Below are 21,586 nucleotides of genomic sequence, written 5' to 3' on the forward strand. Positions count from 1 at the left end.
ATAGTTTAACGTACATTTTGCACGTTTTTTAGAGATTGTCTTTCAAAAGCAGCTCTCGAAGAGCAGCCGTGAGATTGTTAAAAGCAAGGAGCTAGAACTGAAGACAAAGCCGAGCCCGGAGCACATCCTGTACTTTGAAATCCGAGAGCCGCCTACGTAAGAAGGACGGGCAACGAGCTGGGGTTGGTTGAAAACCATAAGAAAAAATCAAGGTAACTGCTAGCGGGCAGATTATACGATCCGAAGGTAACCGTGCTGGTTAACGATGGCGTTGCCACGTTGATGGCTCCACAGAGGGAAAAGTTGCAATCGCGACGGGTAACAAGCCTGTATAATATAAAATTGCATATTCATACTTAGCTCGAGGCGAACCATGAATACGTGGCTGCTGTCGTCTTATCTGAACGATGTGCATTATCGAATTGTTTTCGCTCGAACGGGGAACAGAGGGTTGGAGCAGACCCGTATTAAATGATGGAACGTTGATAAGGGGAACGTGGTCTTCGTTTGACCGATTGTGCACGGGTCAAACGTTGTGGAAAGTGGAAAACAAATTGAGAGTGGAACGAGGCTTCGATTAGATCTCTCTCTTACGACATAACGTAGAATTCATCCGGTAAGGAATACGAGAGACGATTACCGGGAACTGTTATAACGTTGACTTAACAGCTTGTGGAAATTTAATTAGAATTTCATTTTTGCAAACACCGATCTTTGCGTAAGGGTAAAGCTAGCCCATTTCAGAGACGTAGCTTTCACGGAAGCGAGGAGTACTGATGGTACGGTGGTTAAATCTGGCTGCACACAGGCCAGGTAGTTAAAGGCCAGTGCTACAAATAAACGTTAAATTATTGTTCGCTATATTTCCTACTACGGTCTTGAATAGAACTGTTATGAAGTGCCTGTAAAGACGGTAATACGACCAAGTACCGTACTGGTCTAAGTACCATTCACTTTCGGTTATATTCACTGGATTCTTTTACATTTATTTGACGTCCGAGAAATCGTTAAACAATTCTCATTGTTAGAGTATACCGTTGGTGGATAGAAAGGAGGGATAGAAGGAAAGGATAGAAGGAAAGGATAGAAAGTAATATAGTGTACATTAACATCAGACAAAGGCGTGTCAATAAAAATCAATTGCAAAATTTCATAATTAAAACAGTGGTATAGTTCGATTATAATAAATAGTATATCCAAGTTGTCGGTGCTGAGCGAAGGATCGTTGAATTTCGTGTACTATAGACACAGATCGGAAAGAAACAAAGAGGGCAGCGTTATCGTGAACCGGTTGAACTGACTGAAGGGCTCTTGGTTTTTCGAAGAACCGAATCACAAGGAGGACAGGTAGAGGAGGATAGATAGAGGGGAGAGGAAGAGTGTCTTGCAAGGTGGCTGCCCCTGGCAGTGCTCGCGTGGAATAGAGGGTCCTCGAAGGGCACTCGACCTCGATGTAACGACTTTGCACACGCTCGTAACTCGATATTGTGAAATCCTCTTATCGCGTGGTAGCAGCTGCAAGCGCATAAGAGCCATCGGGAACGCGAAAAGACTGTGTCGCGATTACTCGCGATTACTCGAACGCCGTGAACTCTAATTTCCCTGTTTGAGCGCCAGGGAAACGGTCCCCCTCCCCCCTCTTCCTTCTTTCTCTCACCTTCAGTTTGCAAAATTTGCCGAACAGAGCGAGTGAATCTCTTTACGGCCACAAATACCTTGGAAATTAATAAGTTTCTCGTTGAACGATACTCGAGATTCTCTTCTTCGCGAGCGTCGATACTTGAAATTGAATACTTTTTTGCACTTTCGAAAAGGGATATCAGATCCCCTGGAATAAATAATTTATCAGCGTGGTAACCAGCATGCAAAACGAGGGTCGAACGCATAACTCTGTGAAAAGGGGGATGAAGATGTTTTCGCTCACTACGAAGAAAAAACAAGCTCCACCTTTTAGGAGGGATCGAAAAGTTGGTCCGAAGAAGCTCTCGAGAGGATCTTAATGAGGTTCGAATGGAAGTCCTTCGTCTTCGTCTTCGAGTGGTTGCTCGAATATTCTGGTGATCGTAACGAGCAGCCAGAATTCCTAGTGATCGTCGAACGAATCCATCTCTTCGAGCATTCGGCTATAAACTGTCAGATATAACGATTCTGGTCTCGAAAATAATTAGTACATCGATAGACAAATTATAGAGAAACTATTGTGAATTCTATGACTGTAAAGAAATAGTCAGACAACGACTTCAGGTTTAACGGAAATCATGAATTATATTTGATCGTTAAGGTTGAAAAATTAATTGGTACTTCGACAGAGAAATTGTACAGAAACTATTGTGAATTTTATGATTGTAAGAAGAAAGCGACGAGACCACGAATTCAATTTTAATCACTCGAAGCTTTAATAAAAGGAAAAGGAATTTAAAATGAACAAGAAATACATAGATACTTGCAACTTTCCATAGAAAATAAGTACGTATTAATAATGGAATTTGTTAAAAATTTGTTTAACGTATATAAAGTTAATATTTAAAAATATTTTAGGAGAGAGAAAGATCAATTTAAAATATTAAATCCATAATACTATATTTGGTACTTTGCCCGAGTTTCTCTCGAGATTCTATTAACGAGTTAACAGAAATTATGAATAATATTTCACTTCTAGGATAAGAAAAAAATGAAAAAAAAACAGGGAGGATCGAATGCAAACGCGCTAGAAGATTTCATTCCCTCCGCTGGCAGATATCACGTCTGAAGATGGCTCTGATGACGGTGCATTTTGTTTCAAGTCCTTCGGCGGTCTCATTTCTCTCCATCGTACGTGTAGGCACTTTTTTACGTTTATTACACTCGCGACACCATCATACTACTTTTTTTCCTCGGAGCACCGTGCATACGGAGAGAAGCTCCCCCAACTTGATGAATTGCTGCGTACGCGAGGAACAACACCCAAGATTAATAACGTCCTTGCGCTTGAAAAACCAGATAATTGAAACAATGTACTGGTTTCATTCGTACGGTCACTACATCTGCTAGACCGTACCAGACTTTATCCTAAATTACCTAAGAAAATGATTTATTACTCGGTTGATCTCCGTTACGAGTCTAATTAAACTAGTTAGAGTAATATCTTGGCAGAGGGTGCGAAACGCCGATAGCGTATGAGGAAGCAGCCTATTAGAGACAAGGGTTGGCGGCAGTTTCTTAATTCGTTAGGAAGTTTCGCCAACGTATTAACGGCGCTAGATTCGATTAACGGACGCCCGGTGGATGCACGTCGAGCTATGAACGTGATTTAATTTAATCAGCACCTAGACACGGAGAAGGAGCTAGAAGGTCGGGGATCTAAGATGGTATGGCTCGGTGAAAGGGCAGAACACGTCACGAAACCCTTCAGGGTAGAAACGCAAGAGGGATGGTAGAGACACATCGCTGTTAGAGCGTCAGCGATAGTTAGTTTCAAGTTGGGTCTATTTTTGTGTTTCAGATTCTCTAGTAAGCATTTTTATCATATTTCGCTCTAGTTCCGTTTGTGTTATAGTCAAGAGAATTTCTAATTTCCTAGGATTAGTGGTTTTCTTGCTGTACATTAGTAGTAATTGATATGCATCATAAACTCGCGAAGTTTCGGGCTCTACACGACCAATTAGTACCATTACCATTTCTAACTTGCGAGACGCGTACGTCGTTCCAATATTCACAAGGCTGTAATTATTCGTGAACATTGCCAATGTTCAAGAAATCAATTAATTAATTATCAGTCAACGCTCAACCATCTTATTATCAGGAATGGAATTTTCACGTGGAAGGGAATTATTCAGAGTTCGATAGAATACGTTTACCGAATGACGTATCGTCACGATACCTTTCGTTAAGCGAAAGAACCTGTACATTACCGTTTTCAATGTAAGCCTCTTACAAGCAGGATTCTGGGATGTATTTAATGCGAATTATCTTTGTTTCCGCGTTTCTAAGATATGTTTGCTGCAGTAACAGCCACGTAATTTGCTTTTTCAATGGAAGCAAGCCTTTTAACGCAGTGTTCTGGGATTATCCTGCGCGAGGAGGCTTTCTTCGAGCTCTTGCTTGGAATTTAATTAATGCCGCCTTTATCGCATGGCATGAAATAAAAACTGGTTTAAAGGCGAATCTCAGCGCGATGCAAGCTCTGTATGAGAACCTACAGAGCCTCGATTCGAAATGAAGAAGAAAAACGTTAAGAAGCAAGATCTAAGAGGTTACAAACCGGAACGAAAATTGCAAGGAAACTTCGTGAACAGTAAGTTTTTGACGAAGGATTCTGGTGAATATTAAGCGAATTATTTTACTAAGATTTTATTTTTCAAATAACAAAAATTAAGTGCACGCTTTTCTCAAATATCGTAATAAAACGCTTGGAATTTATCAACTTACATCTTATTCAATTTAAGTTCAATAAAATAGCGAAATGTTGGAAAATATCCAATTTGAAAGACTGCCTTCACCACCTAAATGTTTTCAAGCGCCGATAAAAAAAAGTACAAGTTAAATATTTCTCTACAAACTGGCTTCAAGAATTTCAGAAAAATCGATGATTAACATTAAAGCTAGGGAACCTTCCTTGTTAGATACGAAATTAAAACGGCTCATAAATTTAGCGAAGCGTCTTGGAGCGGATAAAATTTTGTTTAAACGAACGTTTAACTCGTTCCTTGCTGCATTTCCTATCCTGGTGCATTATTAAATGTCAAAGTAATTTCACAAAGTGATGCAAGCGATGATTCGCTGCTAGCGGTGAAGGGGGAAAAATAGTGCGAGTCTTTGTGAGAATGACTGCAGTTTACCGTAAGCAAAATGGAACGGGAAAAGCTTGGTTGAAGCTTCCTCGACTCGAACGCAAAAGAGATTGCGGATTATCATGACAGATCTTGATGCTCTCGGGGATCAAGGCTCCTCCTATGGCCAACTCCTTTAGATGCCCGGAGACGGTACCAGTGTTTTGCATAAAACTGAAGAAAAAGCTGGTAGAAAAAAGACGAAAGCACCGATGAGCCGGGTACTAGTTAAATGCACTGGCTACAGATGCTGGTTAATGAGCCGTTCGATCAATGTTATTAAATAATTGAGAGATACATCATCTCTCCTGTCTACGGAAGATTACTTGCTTACCAGTGTCGTTCATCAACGCCGCGAACAACTACAAGTTCACACAACATTTCTACAACGTTCCCTGTAAAGCGTATAATCGTTTAAATTGCGATAAATTTACTAGAAAAATCGTTGTTTCAGTTCTTTCGCGTGTAACGCGTCGTAAGTAGATCGTGACCGCGACTAGTCGGGCCGAGTCGAATGAAGGTACGGGCGAATTGTGACTGGATTTTTACCTCGACCGCCAGTTCGATCACTCGACAATGAGTTTAATTATCTTCTTTTTGCTTGAATTACTACACGGTCGTCGGACATTTCCTCAAAAACATCGTCGATTGGCCAATTACAATCACCGGTGAATGGCGGCGTGTTAAAAATCCGATAGAAAGGCGGCCGACACTTTTCCACGCGGACGATCCGATTTAATCGACGCAACGGATGACGGAGGGCTCACTATCCAGCGAGAATTTGCAATTACGTTTCTCTAATTCCTCCCGACGTGGCGACATAGACTGGACACAGGCGTTCCGTTTTTATCGCATGAGCGGCTCCGCTTATTTATCGATAGCTCGTAAAAGAGCGGCCGGCAAACGGCTCATAAACGAGCCTCCAATAAAACTGGCATGCTTTCTCTCTCTCTCTCTCTATCTCTTCTCTTCCCCTTTCGTTCATACTTTCCCAATCCGGCCTCTCGAAGCGGATCGTTAGCCGGAAATTTCGAGGCTCCTCACTCGTAAATTTTGGCCATGAATTTTTACGGCATGGCGAATAGCCGTCACGTTCGATCACCGATCCGTGAGAAGAGACAGACCGTGTCCTCTGCAAAACGGCGTTTTTAATTGCCCGACACAATTGTAATTCGACGGGTATTAAACAGAAATCACGGGAAAATTTTGCCCACGTTGTACCACAGGTGTTGAATTTTTCCCTTTTCTCGTGTTTAGTGTAGCGCTGTTGATCAGCTTGCAGTTGATTAGTCATTGTCGCTTCTTAACCCTTTGCCTCGTGATTTTTTTTAGAGAAATATAAACGATAGTATCCAGTTGGTTAGTGTTTCGATGTTTATATATTTTTTATATTTTTACATATCATGCGCATTCTATGCGTTTTTGTACTCGTAAATTTTTCATAATTCGATTTATTAACATAACAGCGAAGCATCGATATATTATACACGTTGTTATGTTATACACGTTGTCGCTGACGCGTTTTCCTCGCGACCGCGTCTCTCCGCGAACGGTCGTAACACACGTGTAATTTATATTTATATACTTTGGATCTGAAAAATCAAAGTTAAGGTCGGAGTCTGAGGCAGACTCTATTAAAAATATAATTTGCAACAACCACAATCTGTACGAGTGTGGTGAGATGTTATAAGACAAGAAGTTAATTAACATGCGACGTATCGAAATTAGAAATCTGACAATCTTGTTACGCGTTGGTTCAGTCGAACCGCTGCGAAGTCACGGACCGTGGTAATTTGGCGCAACAATTAAATAGACTGGGCGCCATCGAATGCTAATTAAAATTTGTACGTTGTTATCGGTTTGTCGCGTGGTTGATCGTTAACCAAGGGAACCCAGGAAAGCGTACGTTTGATGGGCCGCAGGAATTGAACGTTCGTTCCCTTGCAAATTCATTGCTCGCTTTATTTTATTACGCAGTATGGCGTTCGGAAAACAGCCGCAAGATTGATGGTGTCCCGTATTCCTGTCAAACGCAAAATACACCAAATCTAGTTACGCAATACTCGTTATAAATATATATTAAACTGACTTTTGATGCATCATTTTTCACTTATTGGTAAGCCATACAAATGTGAGTTCACTTGTATGACCGACAAATTGAATAAAATTAATATCTCGCTCGTTTTTCATTTTATCACAAAAGCAATACGTACGGATTTTCCACGTATTTTGTTCATTATTCGTTTATTATGAAGCATGCAGGAATTCTATTGCTTTACGCGAAGAAGAGTTTTCCCCTTTTTCCTTCTTTCAACGCTAGTGATCCATTTCAATGATGGATCAGTCACAAAAGAATGCCTTCCATCATCGTTGAAAGTAGTACAATGATGTCTAAAGGTCGTAAGGGAAATATCCCAGTCAAATACAGCCCTCAGCTGGAAGACTTAAACGGTTTGACCTTGTCTATTCTGAAAAGCAATTTTGTAATAACAGGGAAACCGTGACAACATGCATCATAGTCGAAGGTAACCACATCGCAAGCAGAATAGGTTGACCATACATCAGACGAGGTGCATGCGTTTTATTAAAGCCATATTTTTCGCGAATGTTTAAAGATACTTACACTGCTGTCCGTACGTATTTCGATCAAAGGTTCGCATTTTTATTATATTTCGAAAATTAGTACAAACATTCTGTTACATTTGAATCGAAATAAAGAATGTACCCGCGTCACTCAAGTCCCATGTTTTTCTCTAACGAATAGTTGAAACTTCGTAAAATCTGAATGCTATAATACTAATCGAATATTGAAATATTAATCGCATACTTACAGGTGTAATGATCATTAAGGAATTGGTAAAAGGTGGAGCTGATCAGTTTGGTTTCTGGAAAACTCAATTTGGAGGTGTTCAAATACTTAGAGATGGTAATGCACATTGTAAGACATACAATGTACTCTCTGGAAGTAGTAATCGCCTGGTTTAATCCACCTTCCGCGAAGAAAAAGTGGTTCGAAATGCGTTAGCGTTCCTGCTATCGGTATTTACCTCCGTATCCAATTCGAGTCTGCTAATTCGACTCGGAAACCGGATACCCTCTCGCTTTTAAATGGATCTAATCTAACCATCCCCTCTTCCGCCAGCTACCCCTCTGAACGAGCGATCGTTTTTTGTTCCGCTCGAGCGGGGTTGTAGCAGGCTGCGCGCGTGGACCGTCCGGATTTTCAAACGTCGTAGTCAGAGTAGGAAACTTTACGGAAATGGAAAAAGTCTTGGAAGAAGATTCCTTCTCGTACTTCGTTGGTCACACAGAGGTCGGGATACAGAGGAGGTTATTCTTGCTTCTCTCCAACGGGCCAGCAAAAAGTCGATACGCCACTGCGGCGAATTTTCAACGTTGGACCGACTCTCGCCGGAGAGGTCAGGTGGGATTCACGCTGGACGCTTCACGCGGAGATCGAACTTTTTATCAGCGACTCTTCTCGAAATTATATTTCAGAGTTCAAGGCACAGAGTGGACTAATGTCGTCCGATTTACTTTCACGAGAAAGATAAATGGAGAGATATTTTAGGCCAGATATGTGGCTTTTGGAAGAAATATTCAAGTATGACAAATAAATACGGTTAAACCCTTTCCGCGAACTCGGACGTATTAGCAAAATGTGCGGTTGGAAAGTAGGGCATGCTATTCCAGATTTATTTAATTTAGTAACCTCGCAAGACAAAGTGCTGTCCTTCGCAAATAGGAACTTAAGCTGAATAACGTGAGCTCTTGGTACATATTTGGACAAGAATTAGGTAGAGACCCAGGACTGACACTTTTTACCTTGAAACTAGCATGTTTGAAGCAAATATCCAGGATTAACAACGGATTGCATTCTTCCTTCGTACAGTTTTTCATGTTATTCCGAGATAATATAACTATTTTACGGTGTAACACGGGACAGACGTAGATAAATAGTCAAATATAGAATTATTTTCGTATTATAAATATGGTGCTTAGTTCCTAAAAAGAGTTTAAAGCTCGCTCTTCGTCATAAATATCAGAACGCTTACAGGAATTAAGATAAATGTAAAAAATCCTGGGAAACATTAATTCTAAATTCTGCGTTATTTTACTATACCGTCAAAGTTCTACAAAATTTAAGCAAATTTCTCGCTTCACCCATATTATAAACGATGAATTCAAGGGGAAAGTTAGACGTTTAACAAAACGATTTTGCTTATTTCCGATTCGACCTCGGTATACCTTCTTTCCAAAAGATAGAAGAATTTTCAACGTTTCCAAGGGGTAAATACGTGACCAACGAACAGTAAAAGAACAGAGGGAGAAAGGGAGCCAGCCCGATAGACAGGACGATTGTGGCGTAACGCAGTCGTTATCTCGCGTTTTTTCCGTCGTCAAGGGCTCTCCGCCTGCCTCCGGCTTCTCCCCTCATCATCATCCCTTTCCACTCTCGTTCGTAACTCGTCGAGAAGTGCGGATAAAGGGATGAATCGACGGTAGAATAGTAAGGGTGAGAGGGATTAGAGTATCGGAGGGAAACGGCCAAAGGGATACGGAAAAACCGGTCGCTGGGATTATTGAAACTTTTCGGAGGAGGATAAAGGAGCTCGGTGTGTAAATTAGTAGCGATTTCTTGCCGACTTCGAATAATTTCACGATGGAAGAAGAACGTGGAAGCAGAAGAACGAAATATGAACCTCCGAGGAGACGAAGAATTGAAACGCGGGGGGAAAAGCAGCAGATGGAAATAGGTTAGTGGGAAAAATTAGGAAATGCAAGGTAAAAAAGCGAGGGAGAAATAAAGAGAGTACGAAGAGGGTCGAAAGAGGCGGTGATATTGTGACAAAGAAGGTTCTGTAGAAGGACAAAGAGGAAATCAGGTAACGTGTAAAGGGAGAAAAGAAAAGGAAGGGGAAAATATAGGTATACTGAGAAGGGAAGAACGAGTACGCAGTGGATGGACGAGCCGAAGAATAATGAAAAGAGACAGAGAGAGACAGAGTAGGGTATAATAGATGGAGAGAATAGAAGAAAATCAACGCGTCCTGCAAACATCGACGCCGAAAAGAGCGCCACGATGGTTTGGAACGTATGTAATTGCAGCGAGAAAGTGACCTACCGAATCGGGGACACGGTACGTGACACACGAAAAATTGGATAATGCGAATTGGCGGTAACAACCGGCTACCGTGGGAGGAGTAGCCGGAGTAGGGAGTAGGAGGTGGGCGGTTCCCGAATAAAATTGCGGACAACGATGTGTACGTGTCGAGGATGGGGCTGGGAATGGAACGTGGAACGACGAAAATGGCAGGCCGATTGCGTTGTAACTGGCACAGGAAAAATGCCGCTGTTAATGTATATCATTGCTGACGCGGCGAGGTATTATTTTTCGAAATATTTCGCCCCCGCATCTGCGACCTCCGATCGTACATTTTGCAAGTGACACCTCCGTCATGGACAAGTGCACCGGGAAAATTGATAATTCATCTTCTTTCGGACGAAACATTGTACTACATCTGCCTTTTTTCTTTCTTTTTTGATTTTTTGTTTTTTTAAATTCATTACTCTATGTTGGAACGAATATTTCATATATACAGAGCGTTAAAAAAGAGAGTTCACGACTTTATATAAGGTTATATTACTCATTCAGAGAAGTAACAAATGTTTAAAATCGATAGAAGTCTGAAAGGCAATACTTCTGATATAAAATCAACTATTCTTAATTATGACATCGTGGATTTGCCATCGTGAGATGCTTCTTCTGTTTCTAGACACAGACCAACCGATTTTCGATTAATAAACTGAAACAGCTCGTACTGTAATTTTTTCGAGACGACGTCTGTCACGCGAAATCGAATTACTTTCACTAATCTCGTCGAGTTTCACGGAATTCAATTCGATCGGTTGAGAATCTCTGGATGAAATCTTAACACAGATTTCCTTGCGGTAATTTCGCCTCAGCAGCCGTCGTTGCGATTCGTTAATGTTCTTCCGAAGAAAAAGCAGCGAGTCGATAATCCCAGCAAGTTTCTCAGTTTGCGGAGAAACATTTACCTGTGAAACTGTTGTGCCTGTGTGCACAGATTATTCCAAGGCACTCTCTCGCGCGCGGTTACGTACGAACCGGGTAATTATGGAAAGTTACTGCTCTTTGATCGAAGTAAATCCGTATATTTTATTGACAAACTCTGGCTACTAACTTTTCCATTAGGAGACACTAAGGATTTCCCTACAGGCGAATAAATCCGCGGAGTGGTTCTAGATGTTGCCTCAAAGGAAGGCACTGTTAAAAATTGCGCTTAATAATGCATGTCTTTTGGTTAAAGGGAAGTTAAGGGAGGAAAATATCCGTATTTCCCAAAACTAGTTAATATTGCGGGAAAAAAGTAACGATTTATTCGTTAACGAAGGGATACACTGACTGGCGAAAGTGTTTGAATACTCGCCGTAGTAAAGTTTTACATCCATGGTAAAACATTGTAGAACTTCATTAGGACTGTTCTAAAACACGAGTCCCATGAATATATTGGTAAAATTTGTAATCAGTTCGAAAATATCTGTATAGAGAAATTACAAGATATTTAGTGGAAACATACATTTAGTAAAGCAGCGGTGATGAAATTTCAAAATGTTTCGTAGAACACACATAATATATTCGTAAAAGATGGTTACAAATGTTCGAATACTCTACTGAGTATGTCTGTATACCTCGAATTATAGAAAAATAGAAAAACAAATACAGTGGATACTCGGTTGCTTAGAAGACACTGATTTTCTATTCGGTGAAAATCGGTCTGAAGTAAACGCGATATTAAGCGGTGAAATCTATTTAACGTTTCCTATATCGATATTTCATCTCGGAGATACGGACGATTCGGAACTTCGATTAAACTTTAATTGCTTCGCATCACCGGAAGCGAACCGCGTTGAAAATGACATTTTCACCGTATCACTTTTATTCGCCGTGATAAATAGCGCTTTTATAGCCTCTCACTTCGTTTATCGTGCTCGTTTCATTTAATGTTACTTAAAATGCCGCTTTCGTACGTAGCTGTTTCTGTAATATTTGATAAAACTTTCGAAAACCGCATCTCGCGGTACATTTCAAACGTGAAACACGTCTACTGAACTTACAGTTACAACTCTATTTAAATCGTAAGTAAATTTAACGTCGATTCTTCGTCGGTACGCTGGTTTAAAAACGGTGAAATCGATCGGTCGATTTCGATAATTGAATCGCGCTCATCAGCGGACGCTTAAAGGGAATCGAAAACAAGGGGCGAGGTTTTAATTACGTAGTTAAAATTTTACACGGGACTCGTAACGAGTGCGTGTGGCGCATATAAAAATGGGGGAAACTCGAAACATGGATGTTCGTTTTCATGTAGCAAGCATACCTCCAATATACACAGAGCTAACTCCACTGTGGCTGACCTTTAACGAGTTATTCTACTGCGCGCGATTCAAGTCGCGTTTCATCGTGAACGCTCGACTGCGATGCAATCCGATGGTCGAAATTATAAAATTGAAACAATCAATTTATCGATGCCTCGATTGCTTTTCAGTTTACGTCCGTCAGATAGAAAAGACGTGCCCTCCCAGTCCCGTCTCGTAAAACGAATTTCATTACATTCGCAATTTATCAATTTTCCCCCTTTCTTTCGGATGTTCAACGAGACGTTTCACGACGAGATCCGTATTTCTTTGATATTCCGGCTAAAAGAACGGTTGCTCTCATTAAGTTTCCAAGTACCACAAATTGATTTTGTACGCGTGTTTTAACTCGTGAGTGTAAGCGTTAATAAATAAGCGATACGAGCGTAGATCATATAAACTCGTTGACAAAGTGTTTCGTGAGAACTCGACTGCATATCTCGACCAAGAATTTGTTGCGTACTTTAATATGTCGTAAATTAGGGGATACGCGTATCAGACAGAAATACCCGCGCTGCTAAATTAAATACAACACACGCAACGCTGTGAAAGGTCGAAGGCGAACGTGTCTTAATTGTTTTAGCAAACTCCATCGAGAAACGAGTGTGGAAGTAACAGGATAGAAAATAAGCGTTAGCATGCAAAACTGTAATGTGAAGAAAAAATGCAATTTATATGAAAAACTGAATTAAGCTACTGTCAAAGGTAAAAGTCGATCTTTAGCAAAACGTTGCTAGCTCGTGTCGATGTTCTCGCTCGTGAGAGTTTATACAATAATTCGTTGATTCTCTCAAAGTAAGCACGAAACGTAACGGAATGTCTGTAATATAATGCAAGAACGATAGAACCGATCAAGGGGCTCGTGGTTCTACGAGAATTTCATCGAAGCTACATTGCCTTCGGCGTCATTTCCACATCGAAGAACCAACGAATATTCTCCTACATAGCGTAGTTTCGAAAAGTCCACGGGCTATTGTCATTAGAAGAAACGACAACGAAGACGCCGTTCACGCCAAATTGAAAATTAATTGCAAGAAACTTTGCTAGAATGTTAACAGATGACGACGTGCAGAGTTTCAATCTATGAGAGACCAACGTTTCGTTAACGCAGCATTTCATTTGTAACTTCTTTTCAGTCAATTCACGTTATTCGATCCTATAGAATTCGTGACGTGATTATGAAAAGGAATTTCAAAAATTTATTCCAGCAATATTACTTTCATTACTATTTCTTCTTCAATTTAGATACGGTAATTTTATGAAATTTCAAGAAATTTGAATATTTTGTAGCGTCGCGATCAACTATTTTTTTGTTAAATTATATGAACAATAAATTATAATAAATAATAATAATAAATAAATTATATCAACATGAAAAATTATGACTTTTCTCTCAGTCGGAGAACCGTTCTTAAACACTGCGCGACGTTGGCATACAAGAAGTTCATTACGTGTTCCCAACAATTTCGCAACGCTATCCTCGCACGTCTTTCGTATCCTTCCGTTATATTTAATTCGCTGCCACCTTTCTCGAGATAGATCTCGCGTATTGTTCGCGAGAAACGCCGAGAAAGCCCGATTCCGTGGTACAAGCAACATTGGGGAAAACGTTGGTATAGTCTTCGAAATGAATGGTGGGGATGAAAGGAAACGTAGTCAGCACGGTTGTAAATTCACCTTGCACAGGGATTACAAGACTCTGTGAATGGAGTAGTTTCCATGATTATTTAATTCATCACCGGACTGGCCTTTGTGAGCAATTTTTTAAACTCAACTTCATCTTTTTCAAGAAAATTGCCACAGAATTTATTATCCAATGTAGATCGCTGTATTTTTAATCATCTGACAATTTATCCTTTATTAGTTGGAAAGAATTTTATAAAAGTACCTATATACATTTTCATAACTCGTTTGTGGTATCGTAATTCTAAGATATTAATTAAAATACGAGACTATGCATCACAATCAAAGTTTTATTGTCAATAATATTTTCAATAAAGCTGTTTTGTGCTCACTTAGAAATGTTTTAATAGATAAAACGATAATTTCCGCTTAGAAATCGTCAATCATTTCTCATCAAAATAAACACGGTTCCTAATTGTCGATAGCATCCTTTTTATTTTTATGAGTTTCGTCTCAATGATAATACCTAACAAACTATTATTAGGTAATTCGTTAATAATTTTCCATATCTTTTATGAAACGTCGTCATTTCGATTTCCAACAGCTTTTTTACAAGAATGATTTATGTACTCGTCTTTTATCAAGGCAACATCAAAGAATCTAAGTGAACTCGATTCGAGTTAAGTTGATGGATCATGGATAAGAATTGAAGGAATAAGCAGAAAGCACGTTGCGATCGAATCCTATGGATCTCACTGGATAATACCTTCAAAGAGACGATTTACACAGTCCGGACGCGGGCTATTTCCTTTACAAATAAATGATCAGTCTATTCCACGTAGTTTGTTTCAAGCCCGTGTCGGTTCGTATTTCCGTTAAATATTTTATCGGTCTCCGAAGTTTTAACCAATGGTTCGCACGCATCAAGTGCTCATCCTCGTCTGCTCGTTCAAAGTATAGGGGAAAAAACTTGAACAAAAGACAGCTCGAACGCTTGTTATCCATTTAGCACAGTGTTAATCCTAAATCGATGAGACACGCGATGGGAAATCAAGATTCCATTTCCCTTCGACTCCCTTTTAGCCATAGCTGTTCGTTTATTCTCTTTTCACCTATCAACACGATAGCAAGGTGTTTGGTCGTGACGCGATCCTATCTACAGGTAACCAACAAATCCACTGGAGGACATGGAACGATTGACTTAAAAAGATCTTTGTGTTGAAACCTAGACGAGAAACTTGAAAGATAATTGCACAGTTCCTGATTATTTAAAAAAATTTTTAATCTTATTCGAGTGTTTCACTTTTCTAGTTATAGTATATCATATACACAGATGATCGTACACAAAATATATACTCAGACCAACAGAGGATTAACATTTTTTATTTGGTCACCCAACAGAGGCGTGCTGATAAAGAAATGAATTTTAAAATTTTGGAGAAGGTACACGTGACGAAACGAATGGCCTGTGATTTATGAAACAGGTAGAATTTTATTCTTCGTCGATTAAAATCAAATTCGAGGGATTCGGATTGGCGTTGACAACCCCGGTAAGAAGTTGGAAAACTGCTCCGCCACTGGTGCTGCCACGGTTGTGGATATATCGTTGCCATGTTCAAGTTTCGATTGCAGTTAGTAGGTGGAGAGCAACTCGTGCGCCCGCGCCTCGGAGAAAATTGCACGCCGAATTCGTCTTAGTTTCCATACACGAATTTCCTTTCCTATTTGTCACAAGCGTAGGCGAGGCTACTTATTTGTACACGTCCGCGTAGCCATGCACCACGATAGAACGCAACTGCGCCTCGAATCTACCAGTCCAGAGGAATGATCGATTCACTTAGAGGGTCAGCTTGCTTCGACGAGACATTAGTCGTCGTGCTGCGTTTCTAACTCACCCCTACATACACATACATCGTTCATGGATACACACACCAAGGTTTGCTGGAACCTGATGTTGCGACTATTCTGTTACACGGGACCAGAGGACGTTGGCAAACGTCTCTGCAGAACGTTCCGCTGTTTGGCGAAATCGACTGGTGGCGAGATTCGATATTACTCCGTCAGAAAAGTAATTTACGGCGTCGTTCGGATTTCATCTGCACGGTCTTCGAAATCGAACGATTCATAAAGCGAGATAAAGGCCGCTCGCCGTTTTTTCTCCATACATACAGATTTTTTCTCTTGTCAAAACACACAGAAGGGGGGCAACGGTTGTCAGGTTTCCGTTTTATCAAATCCTCCGCTCCCTCTTCCTCCCCCCCCCCCCTTCTACCGAGTTTCGCTGCTTCACAACGCTGGCAGACGGAGCCAACTCTGGTAGCGATGTAATTGAGTTTGAAGCGAAAGAGGATGGAACTTTGAGACAGTTTCGGCTGGTAAGACAAAGAGGCAAGTTTAAAGCTTCTGTTAAAAGCAGTTTACACGTCTGCCGGCCGACCTGTTAAATAGCCTGGTCTCTTGTCCCTTCCAAGATTTTGCTCCCCTTTGAGAGATAACGTCGTCATTAAATTTGTAACACCTTAAAAAAAGAATTGTTCTGAGACATTGTTGCGTATCCGTATGGGTGAGTCTTTCATAAAACACAATATAATTTCCTCATGAATTTATTACGATGTTAGTGTTATTTCTATCTATCATATTTAATCGAAATCAATAGCTCTAACACCAGCTGTATTGTCTGAAGCTTTGAGAATTTCTGATAATTCGTGTCTTCCCTTTCATTGCATTTTCAACGTATTATTTTTTCCAGATAGAAAATTCAATCTTTCAACCCTCTAGAAAACTCGCAGATTTTGGTTAATCGCGGTAACCATTCTGCTCTTAGATACATCCGTACCAGTGAATAATTTCGTATTAAAGCATTTTAACGCCGCAATTTGCAACAAATCACATCTCTTAGCGTTTCGTTGAGCTCGTTTGAAATTCTCACTGCGACAACGATTTCTCGGCGGAAGTTTCGACGAGAACCAGCGCGCAGATAACCGGTCGGACGCGTCACTCAATGGTGCGTGCGATATCCGGCGGAAATGCCGGATAAATCTGTCGGCAAGAGAGTGGCCGGTGTGATGGCGGCCGAACGATATCGGCGCGTACACGCGCCACCGAAATTTAGCATATCTATTCCACGCTCGGACGTGAAGTGCCTATCGAGGTCATTTTTTTGAACTTCGTTTCCGATCGGCTGTCATAATTGCATCGCGCCGATTGACGCAGATTCGAACATTGCCCCGAATATCGCGATGCTTCGAAGCCGCTCGAGCGTCATTAATGGGATTTCAACGGGGCTGCACGGACCCGTACGCGATTTCAGGACAATAACGGTTACGGTTACGATAATGGGTAGCGATAACGACGACAGAAATAGCGACAGCTCTATTTTTGTCGAGCTCGCGACGCAATATCGCTCTAATCGCGTCAATATCGCGCAACTTGGGGACGATGAACGATGTATCAGAGTCAGCATTGTAACTAGATTAGGTTCAAATCTGAGAACGTTTAATTCAATATTTCGTTTTATTTTAAAGACGAATTTTATTATTATTTGATGTTTCGTGACGAACAAGGTACTAATTGGTAGAAAAATTAAAGAATGTTGTTTGTTAGTATACGATATTTAGGGATGATAGACAGTTTACGACAGTCAGCACCGTAATTCAATAAATGCAATTCAAATCAAATATTTTTACTGTCTAATATAAAGACAACTAATTTTATAAATTCTAGTTTATATTCAAATTTTAATATTGTTTGATGTTTCGAACTGAGCGGAATACGGATTGACAGCGAAAGTTGAATTTTATTGATATGCGACACTTATCGCTAATCTATGAGAATGCAATTAGATCATTGAAACTATTCTTGTTACAAATCTGAAACTACCTAATTAATCATTTTATTTTATACAATCGTTTAATTTTATATATTTTATATTGATGTTACTCGATGGCTGTCGGTAGAAAAACATTTAACGAATTCGGCTGTTTGATAACAGCTAAAAAGTTCGCCGTACAATGTGAAACACGACAAATGTTATTGTTATCGCGGTGTTTTGAAGCGAACGAAATACAAATTGGTAGCAAAAGCTAAACTTTGAAGTGGTGCTCGTTGCGCCTGGAAGGTGCCAGCAAACAGCTGCAATCGAGGTTGATCTACGTAACACAGAAGCGTAATTTCGAACACGTTCGACGAGCTTTGGAAAAAGAAACGTGTTGCCCGTAAGTTACAGCTGACTCTCGAGACCGATCGAACTCGTTTCAAGAGCGAAAGCATCGGTGGGAATGAAATTTGTGCTTGGTCCCGTCGCAACAGCAAATATTTAAAGATTAAAAGGTCGGCGAGCATTTATTGTCTGGGGTGTAAAGTGACCCGATGCAAGTGACGGGGAGCAATTACCGGCGTCAAATGTTTGCGCGGGTAGATAGTTTAATAACGATGCAGTCACTTTATAATGCACAGCTAATGAAAATATTCTTCGGTCCTTTGTTCACCAGTCTACGCAAGATTAATTCAAAAGTTTCGCGACTCGAGAAATTTCTTCTCTACTGTCACGCGGGAAAATTCCTTAGCTTGGAGTACCTCGTTCCTTTTTTATTTAGTTTGAAATTTTAATACAAGATAGCGAGGCACAGTATTAAGGTTTCAGTTACTATGCTTTATAGTAACGTGTGTGATAAATTATATTCTAAATTTCTTAGGTAGCAGTATCTCTCCTTTTTAGTTGTTTTTTAAGTATTTCATCTTAAACTGAGAGAATTAGTAATCGAGTCTTTAGTTATATGTTCATAACATTTGGCTTCAATTCAAGGTGGCGAGAGTAATAACCGAAACTTCAATCACCATACAATTTGCGACTGTGTATGGTAAACTAAACTGTATACTAGTTAACAAGCTGCAACTTCCAACACATGGGGCGGGAAATTATCTAAGCTACGTCTAGTAGTCTAATATCGATTCGCCATGGTTTGCGAAAATTAATAATTGCCATCTATCGACAAGTATGCGGCAGCAACAGCTGCCGAGGGTAATATCGAATTAGCAAGGAACCTTGAATGGAATGGAGGAACAAGAATTTTCGATGGTACTCGATGTAGATGGAATATTCGCGGAAGGTTGTCCATGTTCCATCGACCACAGGTGGCAACTTCATTTATCAGGAAATAGACGACATCGTGGAATTTCTTTGTTGTTGATGACGAATCGCGAGAATTGATCGTTGTGCCTCGAAGAAATAAGTCAGCAGGTTTCGCCTTAGACCACCTCGCGGCATTATGAAAGCAGAACGATAATATCTTCGGGGGTTGTAAGCTCGAGGGGCTGGAATCGTTACGGCGTTGCGTGCGGTAAATAGATAAATGTCGACTTGAAGTGCATGAAACGGCACGGCGAAGATAGGGCGCGCCGAATCGAGAAAATGTATTACCACGGAAATAATTTGCATTTAGATCCCTCGATATTTCAAACCAAAGACCCGCGTCCCACTGAGTTTTGCAACTCTTGTGAAAATTCCATGCTTCAACGTTACCACGAATTATTTTCTACCGACGATAGAGAAACTGTTCTATAGTTGATTTGGAACTGAGAAATTTTCTTTGTTTCTCATGGCATGACAGGATCGTTGATTCATGAGTAATAATAGCTTTAATTCTACTGTCTGATCTTTCAATTTTTCATGTATCAATCTTTAATCTCAACTGAAGAAAGGATTTTTAATGGTTTAAAAAATCATTACGAGGAGAATTAGATTAATGGTAGGTTTAGAGTTTCTTCTTGTATCTCGATAGCTATTAACATATCATAAACCCACAAAATCTAGAGCGGGCAACAAATAGCGTTGCCTTGTGTTTTGCCTAATTCGGATAACGTGTGAATCGTTCTAGTATTTTGAAGGAGGTCAGTTATTTGTGCTCTGCAAGAACAAACTTATATAGACCGATCAAATAGTATCCTCTCTACGTCCCAATTAATTCACACGAAATTAAGTCAATCATCTCGTATGAACCTAATGAAAAGGTCGTGAAAATCTTGAGAAAATTATGCCGAGGGCTCGTGACGAAATTAACGATATGCTTTTGAATGTTTAACGATTTATTCGAAGATGACGAATTTAATATGAAACGTTTCTCTCGTGTTTTCAGCGATCATTCCTGGATCGTACATCAGACACTATAGCGCCGTTTGGTACGACACGGCTGCTCTAAGGGAACATCGCAGCAGAAGTCGTCGTGACACTTCAGCTTCCGGGCATCCGGGAGACGCGACGCTGAATCTACGTCTTCACGCTCTCGACAGGTTCGTAAAACCACGTACCGCAACGAGTGTATATGCAGGAAGAAAAAGAAATCTGCCAGTAATGGTAACGCGGTCAACAGGGGAATGAGAAACAGGTGGGAGGGGGAAGCTTTATCGAGGAAAATTCCAGTTTCTCGCTGCCGTCAAAGGCGGAATAATCTATGGTCGAACGGTCGTTTTACCGGCACGTGGTAACAGAGGAATATAAATTTTCATTTCGGCTCGACGTCAACGAACAAACATTGGCCGTGATGTATAAATGATCATGGTGTTAGGTAAACTCGGCCGAACTCGGGATTTTACTAAAAATCTAGAGAATATTCAAATTTCTTCCACGACAAGGTGTGAATTAGTACGTTTAGTATTGTAGTACATTTAGTAGTACAATAGATTCTCGCGAAACTGATTCTTATGGGATTGAGTGTGTGACCGTTTAATTCGAAAATATATGTCAATTATCATTCATCGGTTGTTAATAACAAAACGTCACATATAATATTATGGCTTATTAATATAACGAATAAATTGATCGTGCAAGTATTTCGATTGCAAATCGTTCCCAAAAAATAATCAGTATCTCGTAACTGCCATATACATTTTTAGATCGCTTTCTAATCCTATCAATATAATCATGACAGTTGTGTTACACTGCTAATGAAACTTCAAAAGGTTTTATAGAACATATAATGGAATATATAATAGAACATATAATTTATAGAACATGGATATGAAAGTTATCTATGGCAAGTGCGTACCCAATATGACGATGTCGAATGTGGTATATGTAAAATGATTTTTCTGTAGGTCAATTGTTTACATCTCGATAAAAATATAATCGATTAAAGTGGAATCAGATAACGGAGGTTCTACTGAATTCAATTTAAAATAGCAGAGCCGCGTGATCGTCGATCGTTATTTGTCTGAAAGAAAACGTAATTTTCTACTTGCTCGTACTTACATGAACATCAATTAAGAAAAGTTTCGCTGTTTCCAACGCGTTAGTGCCACGATGATTTTCTACATGGCACCGAAGTAATACAAAGCAAATGCTAGTAGCTTAGCCCGTCACGTTGCAAAGAGGTAATTGTTTTGTGCACGTAGAAAGCACTTTCTTGTGAGAGCGCAACTTTCAGGACCTAGTTGGGCCAAAAAAGCTGAATCTTCTTACCAGCCGGGACTTGTTTCATTATATTTCGTCCGGACCAACGCGACTATCTGAAGTTGCGCGTGTAATTGAACGCGTCAGTAGTTGAAACGAACCACTGCGAACGACAAAATAAAATATGGGCCAAAATGGTGGAATACACGTTCGAAAAGAAATCTTTGATATTTTGACATAACACGGAAACGTTTAATTTTATAGTTGTTACTATTTTATAGTAATCTTTCATTTATGCTCTTTATATCAGGAAAAATTGCACGATCGT

The 21,586-nt window shown here is 40.1% G+C and overlaps 1 protein-coding gene across 1 annotated transcript in view; it reads left to right on the top strand.

The window, feature by feature from the left end:
* The window catches only part of LOC117216802 (disintegrin and metalloproteinase domain-containing protein 10-like), a 160,394-nt gene that overhangs the window by 19,951 nt on the left and 118,857 nt on the right, over window positions 1-21,586 (top strand). The window contains exon 3 of the mRNA XM_033463840.1: window positions 20,006-20,159. Within this exon, the coding sequence (XP_033319731.1) occupies window positions 20,006-20,159 (154 nt within the window). The remainder of the gene's footprint in view (window positions 1-20,005; window positions 20,160-21,586) is intronic.

This window comes from Bombus bifarius, unplaced genomic scaffold (assembly GCF_011952205.1).
Source record: "Bombus bifarius isolate JDL3187 unplaced genomic scaffold, Bbif_JDL3187 scf7180000007973, whole genome shotgun sequence".
NCBI classification, from domain to species: Eukaryota; Metazoa; Arthropoda; class Insecta; order Hymenoptera; family Apidae; genus Bombus; species Bombus bifarius.